Consider the following 21,130-nt stretch of genomic DNA (forward strand, 5'->3'; position numbering starts at 1 on the left):
ATACTGGCCTATATCCATTTGACATATATATATTTGATATATATTACTCTTATGGCCGTGGTGATTTTTATAAGTCAAATAACAGCATGATATGTCTTCCACTGATACACGACTATTTAAAAATACAACATGATGGAATCCATCCAATCGACAAATTCTGTCACTCGAACGTAGATGCCCGGGAAGTTTGGATATCCGCAGCCGAATCCAGTAGACGTAATGCCGTGTAGTACACCCTGACATGTCAGTGGTCCTCCGGAATCGCCCTGTTATAGATGTTGAACATTACATTCTCAAGAATTACCTTTCAATGAGCGCAGAAGGAGGCTCTTAATGCGGTAAATTGCCAATATTCGTTCGCGAAATGTATAACCTACGGCAGTAGTGGTTCTCAATCTTTTTGTCTTCGCGGACCGTCACATACCCCCGCGGACTCCTAAGTTTTAGTTATTCTGGGATAGCGGTTATGTATATCATAGGAGAAAATGATTTTTTTCACAAGCGAATTTATTCCGAAACACCAGCAAAACATCTCTAAACAGCAATATGTTTGTATAATTGGGCTATTGGCAATTTTGCGATTAAAATGAGTTTGCGCAGTAGAATATCACATCTAAGGCGGCCATTCTGTTTACGCGAGAGTTCTCAAGTATATTAGCAGTTATGAAGCGAAGCTGTTTCGTGATTTCTCTAATAAAAAAAATACAAATTAGGTTATTACACATTTTGCAAATTTGGAGGTTTCGCGGACCCCCGGTTAAGAACCACTTCATCACGGGATTGAAATAGTGACTTCGGCTTTGTGTTATCCTATTACGCATATCGTTGTGAATATAAAAATGTATACGGTTGTACTTTATTTCCGACTGCACAACCCTCTTCAGTCCTGTAAAATTTGGCATAACCACTGGACCTTTTCGTCCAAATATTGAAATTAGATATTGTGACTTCATCGATGTTTGCAACATCAAACGTATCCATGACCCCACGTCGTTTCTGAAATTTGTCCGGCCCCCAATTATGCAATTACCTCTCCCGAATTTTCATCCTGCCTATGTCCATGTACACTATTGCTACGCACGGCACAACTTGATTGTGATGTGATCAATATTACACTTACGTTGCAGGCATCGTGAGCGTCACTTGCGGCACATAACATCGAAGATTTGATTTCACCGTAGTATTTGGCATTACACTGTTCATTTGTCATTGTCAAGGCTTCGGCACATTGTAGTGTGTCAGGAAGTGTTGCTGTGAGAATATATTGGAACACTTATTATGTCACTGATAATATATTCATATACATATACCATATGTAAGAGATTCATGCCACTAACTCTAGGGGGTTCTGGATAGTTAGCGCACTGAAAAAATACTTAACCAAACCATATACATCTTTCACCTTCCACCCAGTCTATTTTACTGTTCCAGTGGTGTCGAGCAACTCAGGACACGGATAACGTCAGTTCAGAAATACATATAAATTGAATCTCCAGTATACATTTAAGTCAGATATTCCAGATCTGAGTGGCCTACTTTACATCAAATTTGTGAGATTAATATCTTAGGTAATCCCTATGAGCCGCTTGCAAGTTGCAATGCATCAGTCTACGAAGTGTGAGCAACAAGTTAAGTTACTGTTGCGCGTTCCCTCACATTTCCTATAACATACGAATCGTCAATTCAGGACAGTTCAGCTTTATACTCCACTCACCAATACTTACATCCAACATAATCTGTGTATCCCCACCCACATGCTCTGCATTCAATGCCTTCGCCCAGTGTGTTACTCGGATCTGGAAGCCCAATCACTTGCACATACTGAGTGATAGAGACCGGACTCTGTAACATGGATTTAATCGCCCGTTATATGGACTCCAAATACAGACACGCAAACCTATACTTCAATTTTCAGCATCATGATGTCATTGTCTGTAATCTCTGGATTGTACAGCGGATGGTTTATTGCCAAAATCACTTGTCTTTCTTGTTCCGTTCCTTCATCGATGTACCGATTATGATCTCCCAATACGACCTTGAACGGAGTTGAGTTGGGACTGAAAATGATAGCGCCATGTGAATCAGTCTCGATAGAATTTCAACTTAATTACGTGATGTGGAAACAAAAATTTCCATCTGTCAGTGACCATCACTTACTCAAATCGGCAATGTGCTGCTGAAACTACCCAAAGAGTATTCACGAGTGAACCACAACAGAAGAAGCCATCACTTGTACCCGATCGGTCAAGATGAGCAATAAAGGGAGATGAGTTCGGGATTGGTTCGTAGCCTCCGACAATGCGAACATCTGTAATTGCAACATAGGTGCGATGAGTTTCTGCGTAACTGCACTCTTACTACGATATAACGCACATCACAACTGTACCATATTCTAGGGCGGCTATACACGGTACAACGTTATTTATTGCACGCCTGCACGGCGATTCGGCAGAGAGGTCATACAATTTCAAATTACACCTAAAGTTTCTGTAATCTATCTTGGGGCTATACACTTCACCACACTTTGACACTGACACGCGAAGAATCTTAGTCTAACTCTCCAACGCGACATTTTATGGCAATACAATTATTACCTGATGTATGAACCGATATTGTCTTACAAAGACAGAATAATGTAAGCCACAACAGCATAGTCACCCATTAAGTTCACTTTGAACTTATGTAATAAACTGGAGACGCATGATAGATTGGATATCTATCTAGCGTTCTCGATCCAGATGTCAATTCTCATTAATTGAGAATTGCCTTTGTCAATATAATTCTGTTTGACGTCATATTACTCACTCTTCTGAGTTGCATATCGATGTTTGTCTAGCTCTAGCATCAGACAATCTTGCGATGTCAAAAGGATTACGAAAATCTGGAAGTGACTATATCCTTGTTGACTTGCTTCGGAAGATCAATTTTGACTTCCCTTCTTCGTGCGTTTGCAATGCGTCGCATCTATCTCCTGTCTTTACAGTAACTTGAGGGGTGGGTAATTTAATTGGCCCCAACATGGTATTTTTATAGGTCTCATCATGTTCCTTTGCGGTTCGCATTCGTATGGTGGGGCTCAGATTGTAAGGATATTATTACATTAAAAACGAAAAATTGAAGTCATCCTGAATCGCGCTAAGCGTGAAGAAATTTTTCAGGTTGAGATAAAATCTCTCAAAGATTTAAGAATCAGTTTGTTAATTCGAATTGCATATTGATCGCCACCAACACATGATAATTTAATTATGTGTGGACGGCCGCATAATTATAGTTTTACGGCAGCATGCGACCGTCCGCAAGTTGGCCAGCAGTGGCCTGATCGAAATGAGGATGCGCAAGCCTGCAACAGGATATATTAAATAATAATCACGGCTCGGGGTTACCGGATCACCAACTAACACAGTTGTTCTCAAACCCGACCCCCTCGAGATCTCTGGATACGCCCCTATAATTTTGTACAATGCGCTATTAATAAGGTTATCGCAGGAAGTATCGATTCAAAATGTATGTATAAGCTATCGCGGCGGTTTCCTCGACAATCATTATAGGCAGAAATCGCAAGGTGAACACATGTTAACTCTATCCTGTTACCCTCCAAGAGGAATCAATAAGTCCATTACCAACGGTTAAATGACGAGGAGAAACACAACACATCACAAAGAAATGTAATATACGAGTTGAAATTGATATGAACATTGTACGATAATGCACATCCGTTCAACCTGTTCTGCTGCAGGAACTTGTCTATTTATTGTGATAGCTAGTCATCGGTCCATGGTAATGCGGATCTGGTATACCACATCCGATTGGTACACCCAATAAAAATTAAGGTGCACTCTAGGCCTCAGGTGTACGATATACCCGGTTGAAGAGCCCGGCTGTAGACCACTCCGTGTATGCGACTTCAGTACTTTTAAGATCTCCATATTACCCATTTCTACATGAAGCAGTTTAGAGATGTCTTGGAATTAGCTACTGATGCTTATAATTGTGTAGAAATATAGAAGGTTAGTTTTACTTTTACTTCAGTAGACCCCGCGTACCAGGTTGACGCTATTGTGTCAACGCAGGAGAAAAGATTTGATCATACCTCACATTTTTGTCGCTCGGATAGAAGTCGCCTGGATAGAGGTTCAGGACCGCTGATAAACCAATAAAGATCCAGCTACCATTCCGAAGACATCGAGCAACCACTTTCTACGAGTTAGAATTAAAGCGTTCATATATACCATGATGAGAAATCTATAATCGCCCGAAGCAGAGTGGCGCACCGGAAGCGTGCTGGGCCCATAACCCAGAGGTCGATGGATCGAAACCATCCTCTGCTACATAAAGCCTCGATGGCGCAGTAGGCAGCGCGTGAGTCTCATAATCTCAAGGTCGTGAGTTCGATCCTCACTCGAGGCAACCTTTTGTGGGGATGCAGCAGTGTAAATGCACCATCGACGTGAACGTGGCCCGATTGTCAACAGAAGGACTATAGAAGGAAGTTGACAAAGAGCGTCGATTCTTTTCTTAGACTCAGAGACACAGAGATCTCAAGATGAAACTCGAACACCGTCACATCGGGCACTCGGCCAAGGTGGATGTCGCATTAAGAGACCATAATTGGTCCTTTCGACATCCTGATCTTTATTCATTATACATCGCATTTTGTCTTTTATGTCGTATTGTCGATATTGTGTCTTGTGTCTTGGGCAGAAGAAAATATAAAAGCCTCCGTTCGTCTTTTTGTTTTACTATAGCGTTTGTCGGAACAAATATCCATATTCTCAAGTCATGTCAAGAGGATCGAACCCACGACCTTGATATTACGAGACTCGCCTACTGCGCCATCGATGCTTTATGTATACATAGCAGAGGATGGTTTCGATCCATCGACCTCTGGGTTATGAGCCCAGCACGCTTCCGCTGCGCCACTCTGCTGTTGGAGGTGCTTCGAATCCACATCATGATACTCAGCGAACACTAAAATTCTATCTTGTAGAACGTGGTTGTACGGTGCCTTCGGAATGGTATCTTGACCTTTGTTGGTTTATCAGCGGTTCTTGACCTTTATCGTGCTGGCCTTCTTCTGAGCGACGAGATTTTAAAATATAATCACATTTTGTCTTCTGCGTTGATATATCGCAGAAGTGTTCAACCGGTTTCCTATTCACGGCCGCATTTCGATTATGTATACACGGCATACATCCATGTTAAATTGGCTATCGGAGGAATTCCAATCGCGAACAGCCCTATAGTGTTCTGAGCTATCACTGTTCTCTTGTGAAATAAGCTGCGCCCAAACGTTTTTAATCGTAGAATCAGAATATAGAATGAAAATCGTCGTCGCGTAGTGGCGCAACGCGCGAAAAATTCATCCATATTCTTGAATGAATTTCGTAAATAATATTGGTCAGTGCTTTTCAACCTTTTTGAGCTTCATTCGCACTTTTTTTGGAAAATAAAGTTCATTCGCACAAGCCCACCGAAAATTGCTCTACAAAAAGAAGATGAAGAAACATTGGAATATTCCGTTCAAATGTGCAGCAAATTAGCTAGCATAGCCAGCTGTTAGGCTATGAAGTTTCTCATTTAAAAGGCAACTGTTTTCCCTCGTTTTGATCCCAATTATTTCACTATAACGCTTCTCGGCAGATTTTGTACAATAACGCCTACCATAGTGCTTGGATGGCCAGGTCCTAAGAACTGTTCTGCACTCATATCCAAAATACAGCGTATTTTCCGCGAGTGAAAAACTCTAGCTGGCAGAAATCGTTTTTGAGAGATGACACAAAGGGCCCAGAGGCTCCAGTTTCTCGAAAGGGTGAAAAATCCACATGTTTGTGTTGAGGCTTGTGCTTGATGTCTTGGGAAATACGCTCCAATACCGTCAAGGAGAGTATCCATATCAGAGCTCGCTACCTTATGATTATAGGCTACGTTGCGTCAAATTGAGTTTTCTCTTTTTTCGATATCCCATTCTCTGTCTCGTGAGTATATGAGAAGATCAAATAAAGTCACGATACTGTTCAATCGAGTGTTGGGATCAAGTCACTACCTTCGAGTCACGAGTCATTTCGAGTCATTGCACATTTTGACTCGAGTCAAGTCAAGTCAATCGATTTTCGAAGGGGACTCGAGTCAAGTCAAGTCACTTGATTTTTAGAGGTGACTCGAGTCAAGTCGATTCAAGTCAAGTCAAGTCACGAGTCAAGTCACAATTCAAGTCAAGTTGCCTTTTCGATGTATGCGGCATGATTACATCATTTTCATTTTACTAGCTGTCTGAAATACAGATTGAGTAGTCATTGATTTTGAACCGATGAACGAATATTCAGTTAAATATACATGCAAGAAGGCGCTGTATCGTTCACATATACGCAGAACAGCTGACCTACGCAAGTAATTGCATAGCCTTAGTTTACAGTTACTAGCCAAAATAGAGAATAGAGAAACGAATTGATAAGATGCAATAGGTTACCATTTACAAATTGATGTGATACAATCCCAGCCAACGCCTATGGTTGAGGACTATATAAACTTCATTCAATTTCAACAATTTCAATAAAACAAGAGGGTTGGCTAAGGTAAGAACAGAGAACAGAAATAAACCTTTTGCTGTTAAATTACTTAACTAAACTAGTATAGTTTACGACAACTTGAGCTGTAAGCTTCGATCAGGGCTTTGGAGCAGCCGTAAATTTAAACTGCTCCAGCTCCGGCTCCGGAGCTCTCTTCTATCATACATTAGCTCCGGCTCCAGCTCCGGAGCCGCATTATTACCACTGCTCCGGCTCCAGCTCCGGCTCCGGCTCTGAAATTATCGAATGGGCCTGTCTGTATCAGGGGTGGCCAACCCGTGGGCCAAATGTGGCCAGAGAGAGGGTTTTGCGTGACCCGCGAGCTAATCTCCTATTATATTATCGAAAATGAATTGCTCAGATTGTGAAATTGCAATGCAAACCAAAAATTACAATTCTGGCTGCGACACTTGGGATGTTGATGACTAAAATATCAGTTCCGACGCATTGGCAGATCCAGGGTCCAATCATATTTTCAGTAAATCGTCGTACATTACAATAAACTTAAATAGTAGCGAAAGTTTTCTTCACGCTTTGCGTGTTTAATTGTCACACGATTTCTTGCTTGATAGCCTACCCCCTACTAAAAATGAAAAAAAAAAACGCCTAATTTACCCGATTGAGTCGAACTGTATTCGCAATTACGGGAGAAAGTCTTTTCGCGTTTGCGCTCGCATAAAGATCGTCGACGGTGAAATGTAGACACAAAATGATCGTCGCATATTATCGGAGACCTTCGGTATCGATGTGGCCAGACGCCGAATAGTCGTGTCCTTGCAAACTGAGCCTAGCGGGCGGTATACAATAGACCCGCAATACTCAAGTAATAATATTATTGACCTTGTTTATTTATAAACTTCGAAAATTTTACCCGCTTGGCGTGGCTAGTGGACCGCGCACTCGTTCATCAATTGCATGTGCCCCTTTAGCCGAAAGGTTGGCCATTTCTTGGTTTATATAGATTACTAATCTACCCATAGGTTAGTTATCTATAGTAATCTAAAATATCAGCCGTCAGTAACATCCGATGTAGCAACGAAGACATATAGGTGCCGCCGTGCCGGCTTGTGACGTCATACTGAATACTTGTCAATTGTTGTCATAGTTGCACTAGAACGAACTTTACTCTATGCCATTGCTGTGCACAGCATTAAAATTCAGGCCTGCTGTTCAATTATGATAAATCAGCAGATGTGGTTGTTGCATATATAATAGCATCTTATGAAATAGGTCGGAGCCGGAGCTACTCGTCAAATAACGGGCTCCAGCTCCGGCTCCGGCTGAATTTTATGTAGAACTCCGGCTCCAGCTCCGGTGAAAATGCACGGCTCCGGGGCTCCTGCTCCGGGCTCCGGCTCCGGCTCCAAAGCCCTGGCTTCGATCACTTCGCGTGCGGTCAATTTATTTGTGAGAGAACAATGGAGGCTCAGTAAAACGCACGATCATTGAATGATTGGTCGCTCTCACGGATTACACCAGCGTTTCGCGGACAATCCAAATATATGCAAGATACAGTGATTTTTATCGACAACGATAGTTTGATGATTTGAAATTGACTCGTGAATTTTGATCCGAGTCTCGAGTCAATTCACATTTCCGATACGCCGAGTCAAGTCAAGACAAGCCATTTTAGCAAAGTGACTCGAGTCAAGTCAAGTCATGCGAAAAAGGTGACTCGAGTCTAACTCGAGTCAAGTCATGACTCGAGTCATCCCAACACTGGCTCGATCGACGCTTTAGTTCAAACTCACTAAATACTTGAATTAGGCTATACCTGTAGACCGTCGCACAATTCCGCATCTACACAATTACAAGTAGAATTTGCTTATTCCAAGATAAGCAAAGACTTCATCATGAGATATTAGATAATACTAAGATAACAAAGAGCAATGGAGTCCACAGATAAGTTACATATTGAGCTTGGCTGCATTGTGATAATGTGAGAAATGGTAGTTGTTTCACTCGTTTATTTCAATTGAATATTTGTTTCGTATGAATTTGTGGTCATATCTTCTGGTTGTGTTGGATCATCTCACTTGGCCACTTGACTTGAGAATATGGATGTGTGTTCGGACAAACGCTTTGGTAAAACGAAAAGACCAACGGAGGCTTTTATATTTTCTTCTGCCCAAGACACAAGACACAATATCGATAATACGACATAAAAGATACAATGCGATGTATAATGAATAAAGATCAGGATGTCGAAACGACCAATTACGGTCTCTTAATGTGACATCCACCTCGGCTGAGGGCCCGCTGTGACAGTGTTTGAGTTTCATCTTGAAATCTCTGTGTCTCTGATGCTAAGAAAAGATTAGACGCTCTTTATCAACTCCCTTGTATACGTCCTTCTGTTGATATTCGAGCTACGTTCACGTCGATGGTGATTTTACACTGCTGCATTTCCACAAAAGGTTGCCTCGAGTGAGGATCGAACTCACGACCTTGAGATTATGAGACTCACGCGCTGCCTACTGCGCCATCGAGGCTTTATGTAGCAGAGGATGGTTTCGATCCATCGACCTCTGGGTTATGAGCCCAGCACGCTTCCGCTGCGCCACTCTGCTGTTGGGAGTAACTGCAAATCCACATCATGATACTCAGCGAACACTAAAATTCTATCTTGTAGAACGTGGTTTCACGGTGCCTTCGGAATGGTATCTTGATCTTTGTTGGTTTATCAGCGGTTCTTGACTTGACTTGAAACTATACCGATATTATTTACGAAATTCATTCAAGAATATGGATAAATTTTCTCGCGTTGCGCCACTACGCGACGACGATTCTCCTTCTATATTATGATTCTACGATTAAAAACGTTCGGGCGCAGCTTATTTCACAAGAAAAGAGTGATAACTCAGAACACAAGGGCTCTTCGCGATTGGAAGTCCTCCGGTAGCCAATTTAACATGGATGTATGCCGTTTATACATCATCGAAATGCGGCCGTGAATAGGAAACCGGTTGAACACTTCTGCGATATATCAACGCAGAAGACAAAATGTGATTATGCCTTAAAATCTCGTCGCTCAGAAGAAGGCCAGCACGATAAAGGTCAAGAGCCGCTGATAAACCAACAAAGATCAAGATACCATTCCGAAGGCACCGTGCAACCACGTTCTACAAGATAGAATTTTAGTGTTCGCTGAGTATCATGATATGGATTTGCAGCTCCTCCAACAGCAGAGTGGCGCAGCGGAAGCGTGCTGGGCTCATAACCCAGAGGTCGATGGATCGAAACCATCCTCTGCTACACAAAGCCTCGATGGCGCAGTAGGCAGCGCGTGAGTCTCATAATCTCAAGGTCGTGAGTTCGATCCTCACTCGAGGAAACCTTTTGTGGGGATGCCGCAGTGTAAATGCACCATCGACGTGAACGTGGCCCGATTGTCAACAGAAGGACTATAGAAGGAAGTTGACAAAGAGCGTCGATTCTTTTCTTCGACTCAGACACACAGAGATCTCAAGATGAAACTCGAACACCGTCACATCAGGCACTCGGCCGAGGTGGATGTCGCATTAAGAGACCATAATTGGTCCTTTCGACATCCTGATCTTTATTCATTATACATCGCATTGTGTCTTTTATGTCGTATTGTCGATATTGTGTCTTGTGTCTTGTGTCTTGTGTCTTGGGCAGAAGAAAATATAAAAGCCTCCGTTCGTCTTTTCGTTTTACTATAGCGTTTGTCCGAACAAATATCCATATTCTCAAGTCAAGTCAAGAGGATCGAACCCACGACCTTGAGATTACGAGACTCTCGCGCTGCCTACTGCGCCATCGAGGCTTTATGTATACATAGCATCCATCGACCTCTGGGTTATGAGCCCAGCACGCTTCCGCTGCGCCACTCTGCTGTTGGAGGTTCTTCGAATCCACATCATGATACTCAGCGAACACTAAAATTCTATCTTGTTGAACGTGGTTGTACGGTGCCTTCGGAATGGTATCTTGACCTTTGTTGGTTTATCAGCGGTTCTTGACCTTTATCGTGCTGGCCTTCTTCTGAGCGACGAGATTTTAAAATATAATCACATTTTGTCTTCTGCGTTGATATATCGCAGAAGTGTTTAACCGGTTTCCTATTCACGGCCGCATTTCGATTATGTATACACGGCATACATCCATGTTAAATTGGCTATCGGAGGAATTCCAATCGCGAACAGCCCTAGTGTTCTGAGCTATCACTGTTTTCTTGTGAAATAAGCTGCGCCCAAACGTTTTTAATCGTAGAATCAGAATATAGAATGAGAATCGTCGTCGCGTAGTGGCGCAACGCGCGAAAAATTCTTGAATGAATTTCGTAAATAATATTGGTCAGTGCTTTCCAACCTTTTTGAGCTTCATTCGCACTTTTTTTGGAAAATAAAGTTCATTCGCACAAGCCCACCGAAAATTGCTCTACAAAAAGAAGATGAAGAAACATTGGAATATTCCGTTCAAATGTGCAGCAAATTAGCTAGCATAGCTGTTAGGCTATGAAGTTTCTCATTTAAAAGGCAACTGTTTTCCCTCGTTTTGATCCCAATTATTTCACTATAACGCTTCTCGGCAGATTTTGTACAATAACGCCTACCATAGTGCTTGGATGGCCAGGTCCTAAGAACTGTTCTGCACTCATATCCAAAATACAGCGTATTTTCCGCGAGTGAAAAACTCTAGCTGGCAGAAATCGTTTTTGAGAGATGACACAAAGGGCCCAGAGGCTCCAGTTTCTCGAAAGGGTGAAAAATCCACATGTTTGTGTTGAGGCTTGTGCTTGATGTCTTGGGAAATACGCTCCAATACCGTCAAGGAGAGTATCCATATCAGAGCTCGCTACCTTATGATTATAGGCTACGTTGCGTCAAATTGAGTTTTCTCTTTTTTCGATATCCCATTCTCTGTCTCGTGAGTATATGAGAAGATCAAATAAAGTCACGATACTGTTCAATCGAGTGTTGGGATCAAGTCACTACCTTCGAGTCACGAGTCATTTCGAGTCATTGCACATTTTGACTCGAGTCAAGTCAAGTCAATCGATTTTCGAAGGGGACTCGAGTCAAGTCAAGTCACTTGATTTTTAGAGGTGACTCGAGTCAAGTCGATTCAAGTCAAGTCAAGTCACGAGTCAAGTCACAATTCAAGTCAAGTTGCCTTTTCGATGTATGCGGCATGATTACATCATTTTCATTTTACTAGCTGTCTGAAATACAGATTGAGTAGTCATTGATTTTGAACCGATGAACGAATATTCAGTTAAATATACATGCAAGAAGGCGCTGTATCGTTCACATATACGCAGAACAGCTGACCTACGCAAGTAATTGCATAGCCTTAGTTTACAGTTACTAGCCAAAATAGAGAATAGAGAAACGAATTGATAAGATGCAATAGGTTACCATTTACAAATTGATGTGATACAATCCCAGCCAACGCCTATGGTTGAGGACTATATAAACTTCATTCAATTTCAACAATTTCAATAAAACAAGAGGGTTGGCTAAGGTAAGAACAGAGAACAGAAATAAACCTTTTGCTGTTAAATTACTTAACTAAACTAGTATAGTTTACGACAACTTGAGCTGTAAGCTTCGATCAGGGCTTTGGAGCAGCCGTAAATTTAAACTGCTCCAGCTCCGGCTCCGGAGCTCTCTTCTATCATACATTAGCTCCGGCTCCAGCTCCGGAGCCGCATTATTACCACTGCTCCGGCTCCAGCTCCGGCTCCGGCTCTGAAATTATCGAATGGGCCTGTCTGTATCAGGGGTGGCCAACCCGTGGGCCAAATGTGGCCAGAGAGAGGGTTTTGCGTGACCCGCGAGCTAATCTCCTATTATATTATCGAAAATGAATTGCTCAGATTGTGAAATTGCAATGCAAACCAAAAATTACAATTCTGGCTGCGACACTTGGGATGTTGATGACTAAAATATCAGTTCCGACGCATTGGCAGATCCAGGGTCCAATCATATTTTCAGTAAATCGTCGTACATTACAATAAACTTAAATAGTAGCGAAAGTTTTCTTCACGCTTTGCGTGTTTAATTGTCACACGATTTCTTGCTTGATAGCCTACCCCCTACTAAAAATGAAAAAAAAAACGCCTAATTTACCCGATTGAGTCGAACTGTATTCGCAATTACGGGAGAAAGTCTTTTCGCGTTTGCGCTCGCATAAAGATCGTCGACGGTGAAATGTAGACACAAAATGATCGTCGCATATTATCGGAGACCTTCGGTATCGATGTGGCCAGACGCCGAATAGTCGTGTCCTTGCAAACTGAGCCTAGCGGGCGGTATACAATAGACCCGCAATACTCAAGTAATAATATTATTGACCTTGTTTATTTATAAACTTCGAAAATTTTACCCGCTTGGCGTGGCTAGTGGACCGCGCACTCGTTCATCAATTGCATGTGCCCCTTTAGCCGAAAGGTTGGCCATTTCTTGGTTTATATAGATTACTAATCTACCCATAGGTTAGTTATCTATAGTAATCTAAAATATCAGCCGTCAGTAACATCCGATGTAGCAACGAAGACATATAGGTGCCGCCGTGCCGGCTTGTGACGTCATACTGAATACTTGTCAATTGTTGTCATAGTTGCACTAGAACGAACTTTACTCTATGCCATTGCTGTGCACAGCATTAAAATTCAGGCCTGCTGTTCAATTATGATAAATCAGCAGATGTGGTTGTTGCATATATAATAGCATCTTATGAAATAGGTCGGAGCCGGAGCTACTCGTCAAATAACGGGCTCCAGCTCCGGCTCCGGCTGAATTTTATGTAGAACTCCGGCTCCAGCTCCGGTGAAAATGCACGGCTCCGGGGCTCCTGCTCCGGGCTCCGGCTCCGGCTCCAAAGCCCTGGCTTCGATCACTTCGCGTGCGGTCAATTTATTTGTGAGAGAACAATGGAGGCTCAGTAAAACGCACGATCATTGAATGATTGGTCGCTCTCACGGATTACACCAGCGTTTCGCGGACAATCCAAATATATGCAAGATACAGTGATTTTTATCGACAACGATAGTTTGATGATTTGAAATTGACTCGTGAATTTTGATCCGAGTCTCGAGTCAATTCACATTTCCGATACGCCGAGTCAAGTCAAGACAAGCCATTTTAGCAAAGTGACTCGAGTCAAGTCAAGTCATGCGAAAAAGGTGACTCGAGTCTAACTCGAGTCAAGTCATGACTCGAGTCATCCCAACACTGGCTCGATCGACGCTTTAGTTCAAACTCACTAAATACTTGAATTAGGCTATACCTGTAGACCGTCGCACAATTCCGCATCTACACAATTACAAGTAGAATTTGCTTATTCCAAGATAAGCAAAGACTTCATCATGAGATATTAGATAATACTAAGATAACACAGAGCAATGGAGTCCACAGATAAGTTACATATTGAGCTTGGCTGCATTGTGATAATGTGAGAAATGGTAGTTGTTTCACTCGTTTATTTCAATTGAATATTTGTTTCGTATGAATTTGTGGTCATATCTTCTGGTTGTGTTGGATCATCTCACTTGGCCACTTGACTTGAGAATATGGATGTGTGTTCGGACAAACGCTTTGGTAAAACGAAAAGACCAACGGAGGCTTTTATATTTTCTTCTGCCCAAGACACAAGACACAATATCGATAATACGACATAAAAGATACAATGCGATGTATAATGAATAAAGATCAGGATGTCGAAACGACCAATTACGGTCTCTTAATGTGACATCCACCTCGGCTGAGGGCCCGCTGTGACAGTGTTTGAGTTTCATCTTGAAATCTCTGTGTCTCTGATGCTAAGAAAAGATTAGACGCTCTTTATCAACTCCCTTGTATACGTCCTTCTGTTGACATTCGAGCTACGTTCACGTCGATGGTGATTTTACACTGCTGCATTTCCACAAAAGGTTGCCTCGAGTGAGGATCGAACTCACGACCTTGAGATTATGAGACTCACGCGCTGCCTACTGCGCCATCGAGGCTTTATGTAGCAGAGGATGGTTTCGATCCATCGACCTCTGGGTTATGAGCCCAGCACGCTTCCGCTGCGCCACTCTGCTGTTGGGAGTAACTGCAAATCCACATCATGATACTCAGCGAACACTAAAATTCTATCTTGTAGAACGTGGTTTCACGGTGCCTTCGGAATGGTATCTTGATCTTTGTTGGTTTATCAGCGGTTCTTGACTTGACTTGAAACTATACCGATATTATTTACGAAATTCATTCAAGAATATGGATAAATTTTCTCGCGTTGCGCCACTACGCGACGACGATTCTCCTTCTATATTATGATTCTACGATTAAAAACGTTCGGGCGCAGCTTATTTCACAAGAAAAGAGTGATAACTCAGAACACAAGGGCTCTTCGCGATTGGAAGTCCTCCGGTAGCCAATTTAACATGGATGTATGCCGTTTATACATCATCGAAATGCGGCCGTGAATAGGAAACCGGTTGAACACTTCTGCGATATATCAACGCAGAAGACAAAATGTGATTATGCCTTAAAATCTCGTCGCTCAGAAGAAGGCCAGCACGATAAAGGTCAAGAGCCGCTGATAAACCAACAAAGATCAAGATACCATTCCGAAGGCACCGTGCAACCACGTTCTACAAGATAGAATTTTAGTGTTCGCTGAGTATCATGATATGGATTTGCAGCTCCTCCAACAGCAGAGTGGCGCAGCGGAAGCGTGCTGGGCTCATAACCCAGAGGTCGATGGATCGAAACCATCCTCTGCTACACAAAGCCTCGATGGCGCAGTAGGCAGCGCGTGAGTCTCATAATCTCAAGGTCGTGAGTTCGATCCTCACTCGAGGAAACCTTTTGTGGGGATGCCGCAGTGTAAATGCACCATCGACGTGAACGTGGCCCGATTGTCAACAGAAGGACTATAGAAGGAAGTTGACAAAGAGCGTCGATTCTTTTCTTCGACTCAGACACACAGAGATCTCAAGATGAAACTCGAACACCGTCACATCAGGCACTCGGCCGAGGTGGATGTCGCATTAAGAGACCATAATTGGTCCTTTCGACATCCTGATCTTTATTCATTATACATCGCATTGTGTCTTTTATGTCGTATTGTCGATATTGTGTCTTGTGTCTTGTGTCTTGTGTCTTGGGCAGAAGAAAATATAAAAGCCTCCGTTCGTCTTTTCGTTTTACTATAGCGTTTGTCCGAACAAATATCCATATTCTCAAGTCAAGTCAAGAGGATCGAACCCACGACCTTGAGATTACGAGACTCTCGCGCTGCCTACTGCGCCATCGAGGCTTTATGTATACATAGCATCCATCGACCTCTGGGTTATGAGCCCAGCACGCTTCCGCTGCGCCACTCTGCTGTTGGAGGTTCTTCGAATCCACATCATGATACTCAGCGAACACTAAAATTCTATCTTGTTGAACGTGGTTGTACGGTGCCTTCGGAATGGTATCTTGACCTTTGTTGGTTTATCAGCGGTTCTTGACCTTTATCGTGCTGGCCTTCTTCTGAGCGACGAGATTTTAAAATATAATCACATTTTGTCTTCTGCGTTGATATATCGCAGAAGTGTTTAACCGGTTTCCTATTCACGGCCGCATTTCGATTATGTATACACGGCATACATCCATGTTAAATTGGCTATCGGAGGAATTCCAATCGCGAACAGCCCTAGTGTTCTGAGCTATCACTGTTTTCTTGTGAAATAAGCTGCGCCCAAACGTTTTTAATCGTAGAATCAGAATATAGAATGAGAATCGTCGTCGCGTAGTGGCGCAACGCGCGAAAAATTCTTGAATGAATTTCGTAAATAATATTGGTCAGTGCTTTCCAACCTTTTTGAGCTTCATTCGCACTTTTTTTGGAAAATAAAGTTCATTCGCACAAGCCCACCGAAAATTGCTCTACAAAAAGAAGATGAAGAAACATTGGAATATTCCGTTCAAATGTGCAGCAAATTAGCTAGCATAGCTGTTAGGCTATGAAGTTTCTCATTTAAAAGGCAACTGTTTTCCCTCGTTTTGATCCCAATTATTTCACTATAACGCTTCTCGGCAGATTTTGTACAATAACGCCTACCATAGTGCTTGGATGGCCAGGTCCTAAGAACTGTTCTGCACTCATATCCAAAATACAGCGTATTTTCCGCGAGTGAAAAACTCTAGCTGGCAGAAATCGTTTTTGAGAGATGACACAAAGGGCCCAGAGGCTCCAGTTTCTCGAAAGGGTGAAAAATCCACATGTTTGTGTTGAGGCTTGTGCTTGATGTCTTGGGAAATACGCTCCAATACCGTCAAGGAGAGTATCCATATCAGAGCTCGCTACCTTATGATTATAGGCTACGTTGCGTCAAATTGAGTTTTCTCTTTTTTCGATATCCCATTCTCTGTCTCGTGAGTATATGAGAAGATCAAATAAAGTCACGATACTGTTCAATCGAGTGTTGGGATCAAGTCACTACCTTCGAGTCACGAGTCATTTCGAGTCATTGCACATTTTGACTCGAGTCAAGTCAAGTCAATCGATTTTCGAAGGGGACTCGAGTCAAGTCAAGTCACTTGATTTTTAGAGGTGACTCGAGTCAAGTCGATTCAAGTCAAGTCAAGTCACGAGTCAAGTCACAATTCAAGTCAAGTTGCCTTTTCGATGTATGCGGCATGATTACATCATTTTCATTTTACTAGCTGTCTGAAATACAGATTGAGTAGTCATTGATTTTGAACCGATGAACGAATATTCAGTTAAATATACATGCAAGAAGGCGCTGTATCGTTCACATATACGCAGAACAGCTGACCTACGCAAGTAATTGCATAGCCTTAGTTTACAGTTACTAGCCAAAATAGAGAATAGAGAAACGAATTGATAAGATGCAATAGGTTACCATTTACAAATTGATGTGATACAATCCCAGCCAACGCCTATGGTTGAGGACTATATAAACTTCATTCAATTTCAACAATTTCAATAAAACAAGAGGGTTGGCTAAGGTAAGAACAGAGAACAGAAATAAACCTTTTGCTGTTAAATTACTTAACTAAACTAGTATAGTTTACGACAACTTGAGCTGTAAGCTTCGATCAGGGCTTTGGAGCAGCCGTAAATTTAAACTGCTCCAGCTCCGGCTCCGGAGCTCTCTTCTATCATACATTAGCTCCGGCTCCAGCTCCGGAGCCGCATTATTACCACTGCTCCGGCTCCAGCTCCGGCTCCGGCTCTGAAATTATCGAATGGGCCTGTCTGTATCAGGGGTGGCCAACCCGTGGGCCAAATGTGGCCAGAGAGAGGGTTTTGCGTGACCCGCGAGCTAATCTCCTATTATATTATCGAAAATGAATTGCTCAGATTGTGAAATTGCAATGCAAACCAAAAATTACAATTCTGGCTGCGACACTTGGGATGTTGATGACTAAAATATCAGTTCCGACGCATTGGCAGATCCAGGGTCCAATCATATTTTCAGTAAATCGTCGTACATTACAATAAACTTAAATAGTAGCGAAAGTTTTCTTCACGCTTTGCGTGTTTAATTGTCACACGATTTCTTGCTTGATAGCCTACCCCCTACTAAAAATGAAAAAAAAAACGCCTAATTTACCCGATTGAGTCGAACTGTATTCGCAATTACGGGAGAAAGTCTTTTCGCGTTTGCGCTCGCATAAAGATCGTCGACGGTGAAATGTAGACACAAAATGATCGTCGCATATTATCGGAGACCTTCGGTATCGATGTGGCCAGACGCCGAATAGTCGTGTCCTTGCAAACTGAGCCTAGCGGGCGGTATACAATAGACCCGCAATACTCAAGTAATAATATTATTGACCTTGTTTATTTATAAACTTCGAAAATTTTACCCGCTTGGCGTGGCTAGTGGACCGCGCACTCGTTCATCAATTGCATGTGCCCCTTTAGCCGAAAGGTTGGCCATTTCTTGGTTTATATAGATTACTAATCTACCCATAGGTTAGTTATCTATAGTAATCTAAAATATCAGCCGTCAGTAACATCCGATGTAGCAACGAAGACATATAGGTGCCGCCGTGCCGGCTTGTGACGTCATACTGAATACTTGTCAATTGTTGTCATAGTTGCACTAGAACGAACTTTACTCTATGCCATTGCTGTGCACAGCATTAAAATTCAGGCCTGCTGTTCAATTATGATAAATCAGCAGATGTGGTTGTTGCATATATAATAGCATCTTATGAAATAGGTCGGAGCCGGAGCTACTCGTCAAATAACGGGCTCCAGCTCCGGCTCCGGCTGAATTTTATGTAGAACTCCGGCTCCAGCTCCGGTGAAAATGCACGGCTCCGGGGCTCCTGCTCCGGGCTCCGGCTCCGGCTCCAAAGCCCTGGCTTCGATCACTTCGCGTGCGGTCAATTTATTTGTGAGAGAACAATGGAGGCTCAGTAAAACGCACGATCATTGAATGATTGGTCGCTCTCACGGATTACACCAGCGTTTCGCGGACAATCCAAATATATGCAAGATACAGTGATTTTTATCGACAACGATAGTTTGATGATTTGAAATTGACTCGTGAATTTTGATCCGAGTCTCGAGTCAATTCACATTTCCGATACGCCGAGTCAAGTCAAGACAAGCCATTTTAGCAAAGTGACTCGAGTCAAGTCAAGTCATGCGAAAAAGGTGACTCGAGTCTAACTCGAGTCAAGTCATGACTCGAGTCATCCCAACACTGGCTCGATCGACGCTTTAGTTCAAACTCACTAAATACTTGAATTAGGCTATACCTGTAGACCGTCGCACAATTCCGCATCTACACAATTACAAGTAGAATTTGCTTATTCCAAGATAAGCAAAGACTTCATCATGAGATATTAGATAATACTAAGATAACACAGAGCAATGGAGTCCACAGATAAGTTACATATTGAGCTTGGCTGCATTGTGATAATGTGAGAAATGGTAGTTGTTTCACTCGTTTATTTCAATTGAATATTTGTTTCGTATGAATTTGTGGTCATATCTTCTGGTTGTGTTGGATCATCTCACTTGGCCACTTGACTTGAGAATATGGATGTGTGTTCGGACAAACGCTTTGGTAAAACGAAAAGACCAACGGAGGCTTTTATATTTTCTTCTGCCCAAGACACAAGACACAATATCGATAATACGACATAAAAGATACAATGCGATGTATAATGAATAAAGATCAGGATGTCGAAACGACCAATTACGGTCTCTTAATGTGACATCCACCTCGGCTGAGGGCCCGCTGTGACAGTGTTTGAGTTTCATCTTGAAATCTCTGTGTCTCTGATGCTAAGAAAAGATTAGACGCTCTTTATCAACTCCCTTGTATACGTCCTTCTGTTGACATTCGAGCTACGTTCACGTCGATGGTGATTTTACACTGCTGCATTTCCACAAAAGGTTGCCTCGAGTGAGGATCGAACTCACGACCTTGAGATTATGAGACTCACGCGCTGCCTACTGCGCCATCGAGGCTTTATGTAGCAGAGGATGGTTTCGATCCATCGACCTCTGGGTTATGAGCCCAGCACGCTTCCGCTGCGCCACTCTGCTGTTGGGAGTAACTGCAAATCCACATCATGATACTCAGCGAACACTAAAATTCTATCTTGTAGAACGTGGTTTCACGGTGCCTTCGGAATGGTATCTTGATCTTTGTTGGTTTATCAGCGGTTCTTGACTTGACTTGAAACTATACCGATATTATTTACGAAATTCATTCAAGAATATGGATAAATTTTCTCGCGTTGCGCCACTACGCGACGACGATTCTCCTTCTATATTATGATTCTACGATTAAAAACGTTCGGGCGCAGCTTATTTCACAAGAAAAGAGTGATAACTCAGAACACAAGGGCTCTTCGCGATTGGAAGTCCTCCGGTAGCCAATTTAACATGGATGTATGCCGTTTATACATCATCGAAATGCGGCCGTGAATAGGAAACCGGTTGAACACTTCTGCGATATATCAACGCAGAAGACAAAATGTGATTATGCCTTAAAATCTCGTCGCTCAGAAGAAGGCCAGCACGATAAAGGTCAAGAGCCGCTGATAAACCAACAAAGATCAAGATACCATTCCGAAGGCACCGTGCAACCACGTTCTACAAGATAGAATTTTAGTGTTCGCTGAGTATCATGATATGGATTTGCAGCTCCTCCAACAGCAGAGTGGCGCAGCGGAAGCGTGCTGGGCTCATAACCCAGAGGTCGATGGATCGAAACCATCCTCTGCTACACAAAGCCTCGATGGCGCAGTAGGCAGCGCGTGAGTCTCATAATCTCAAGGTCGTGAGTTCGATCCTCACTCGAGGAAACCTTTTGTGGGGATGCCGCAGTGTAAATGCACCATCGACGTGAACGTGGCCCGATTGTCAACAGAAGGACTATAGAAGGAAGTTGACAAAGAGCGTCGATTCTTTTCTTCGACTCAGACACACAGAGATCTCAAGATGAAACTCGAACACCGTCACATCAGGCACTCGGCCGAGGTGGGGATGTCGCATTAGAGACCATAATTGGTCCTTTCGACATCCTGATCTTTATTCATTATACATCGCATTGTGTCTTTTATGTCGTA

General features: G+C 42.7%; 1 protein-coding gene and 7 non-coding genes across 8 annotated transcripts; 4 read left to right on the top strand and 4 right to left on the bottom strand.

Moving 5' to 3' along the window:
• Positions 1 to 32: 32 nt before the first annotated feature.
• On the bottom strand, positions 33 to 2,709 carry LOC145457776 (trypsin-3-like). The gene is made up of 6 exons (XM_080336058.1): positions 2,595 to 2,709; positions 2,158 to 2,308; positions 1,904 to 2,057; positions 1,725 to 1,842; positions 1,121 to 1,251; positions 33 to 266 (listed from the first exon to the last, which is right to left on the bottom strand). Exons 1-6 carry the CDS (start codon positions 2,650 to 2,652, stop codon positions 117 to 119), a joined length of 762 nt encoding a protein of 253 aa, XP_080192184.1. The 5' UTR covers positions 2,653 to 2,709; the 3' UTR covers positions 33 to 116.
• A 1,625-nt stretch (positions 2,710 to 4,334) lies between these two features.
• Positions 4,335 to 4,407, top strand: Trnam-cau (transfer RNA methionine (anticodon CAU)). Its single transcript has one exon. It is a non-coding gene; the product is annotated as a tRNA-Met (tRNA).
• A 4,578-nt stretch (positions 4,408 to 8,985) lies between these two features.
• Positions 8,986 to 9,058, bottom strand: Trnam-cau (transfer RNA methionine (anticodon CAU)). Its single transcript has one exon. It is a non-coding gene; the product is annotated as a tRNA-Met (tRNA).
• A 769-nt stretch (positions 9,059 to 9,827) lies between these two features.
• On the top strand, positions 9,828 to 9,900 carry Trnam-cau (transfer RNA methionine (anticodon CAU)). Its single transcript has one exon. It is a non-coding gene; the product is annotated as a tRNA-Met (tRNA).
• A 4,568-nt stretch (positions 9,901 to 14,468) lies between these two features.
• Trnam-cau (transfer RNA methionine (anticodon CAU)) lies at positions 14,469 to 14,541 on the bottom strand. Its single transcript has one exon. It is a non-coding gene; the product is annotated as a tRNA-Met (tRNA).
• Positions 14,542 to 15,310: 769 nt separating this feature from the next.
• Trnam-cau (transfer RNA methionine (anticodon CAU)) lies at positions 15,311 to 15,383 on the top strand. Its single transcript has one exon. It is a non-coding gene; the product is annotated as a tRNA-Met (tRNA).
• A 4,568-nt stretch (positions 15,384 to 19,951) lies between these two features.
• On the bottom strand, positions 19,952 to 20,024 carry Trnam-cau (transfer RNA methionine (anticodon CAU)). Its single transcript has one exon. It is a non-coding gene; the product is annotated as a tRNA-Met (tRNA).
• A 769-nt stretch (positions 20,025 to 20,793) lies between these two features.
• Positions 20,794 to 20,866, top strand: Trnam-cau (transfer RNA methionine (anticodon CAU)). Its single transcript has one exon. It is a non-coding gene; the product is annotated as a tRNA-Met (tRNA).
• The last annotated feature ends 264 nt before the right edge of the window (positions 20,867 to 21,130 follow it).

Source organism: Botryllus schlosseri, chromosome 15 (assembly GCF_051294905.1).
Source record: "Botryllus schlosseri isolate E-star chromosome 15, Bs_hap1, whole genome shotgun sequence".
NCBI lineage: Eukaryota > Metazoa > Chordata > Ascidiacea > Stolidobranchia > Styelidae > Botryllus > Botryllus schlosseri.

Excerpts from the sequence above, each read along its gene's own strand:
- LOC145457776 (XM_080336058.1), bottom strand. The coding sequence starts at position 2,652 with ATGCTGTTGTGGCTTACATTATTCTGTCTTTGTAAGACAATATCGGTT. Across the intron at positions 2,309-2,594 it reads AATATCGGTTCATACATCAG|ATGTTCGCATTGTCGGAGGC; the intron begins GTAATAATTGTA and ends TTGCAATTACAG. Across the intron at positions 1,843-1,903 it reads TCATGATGCTGAAAATTGAA|AGTCCGGTCTCTATCACTCA; the intron begins GTATAGGTTTGC and ends TCCATGTTACAG.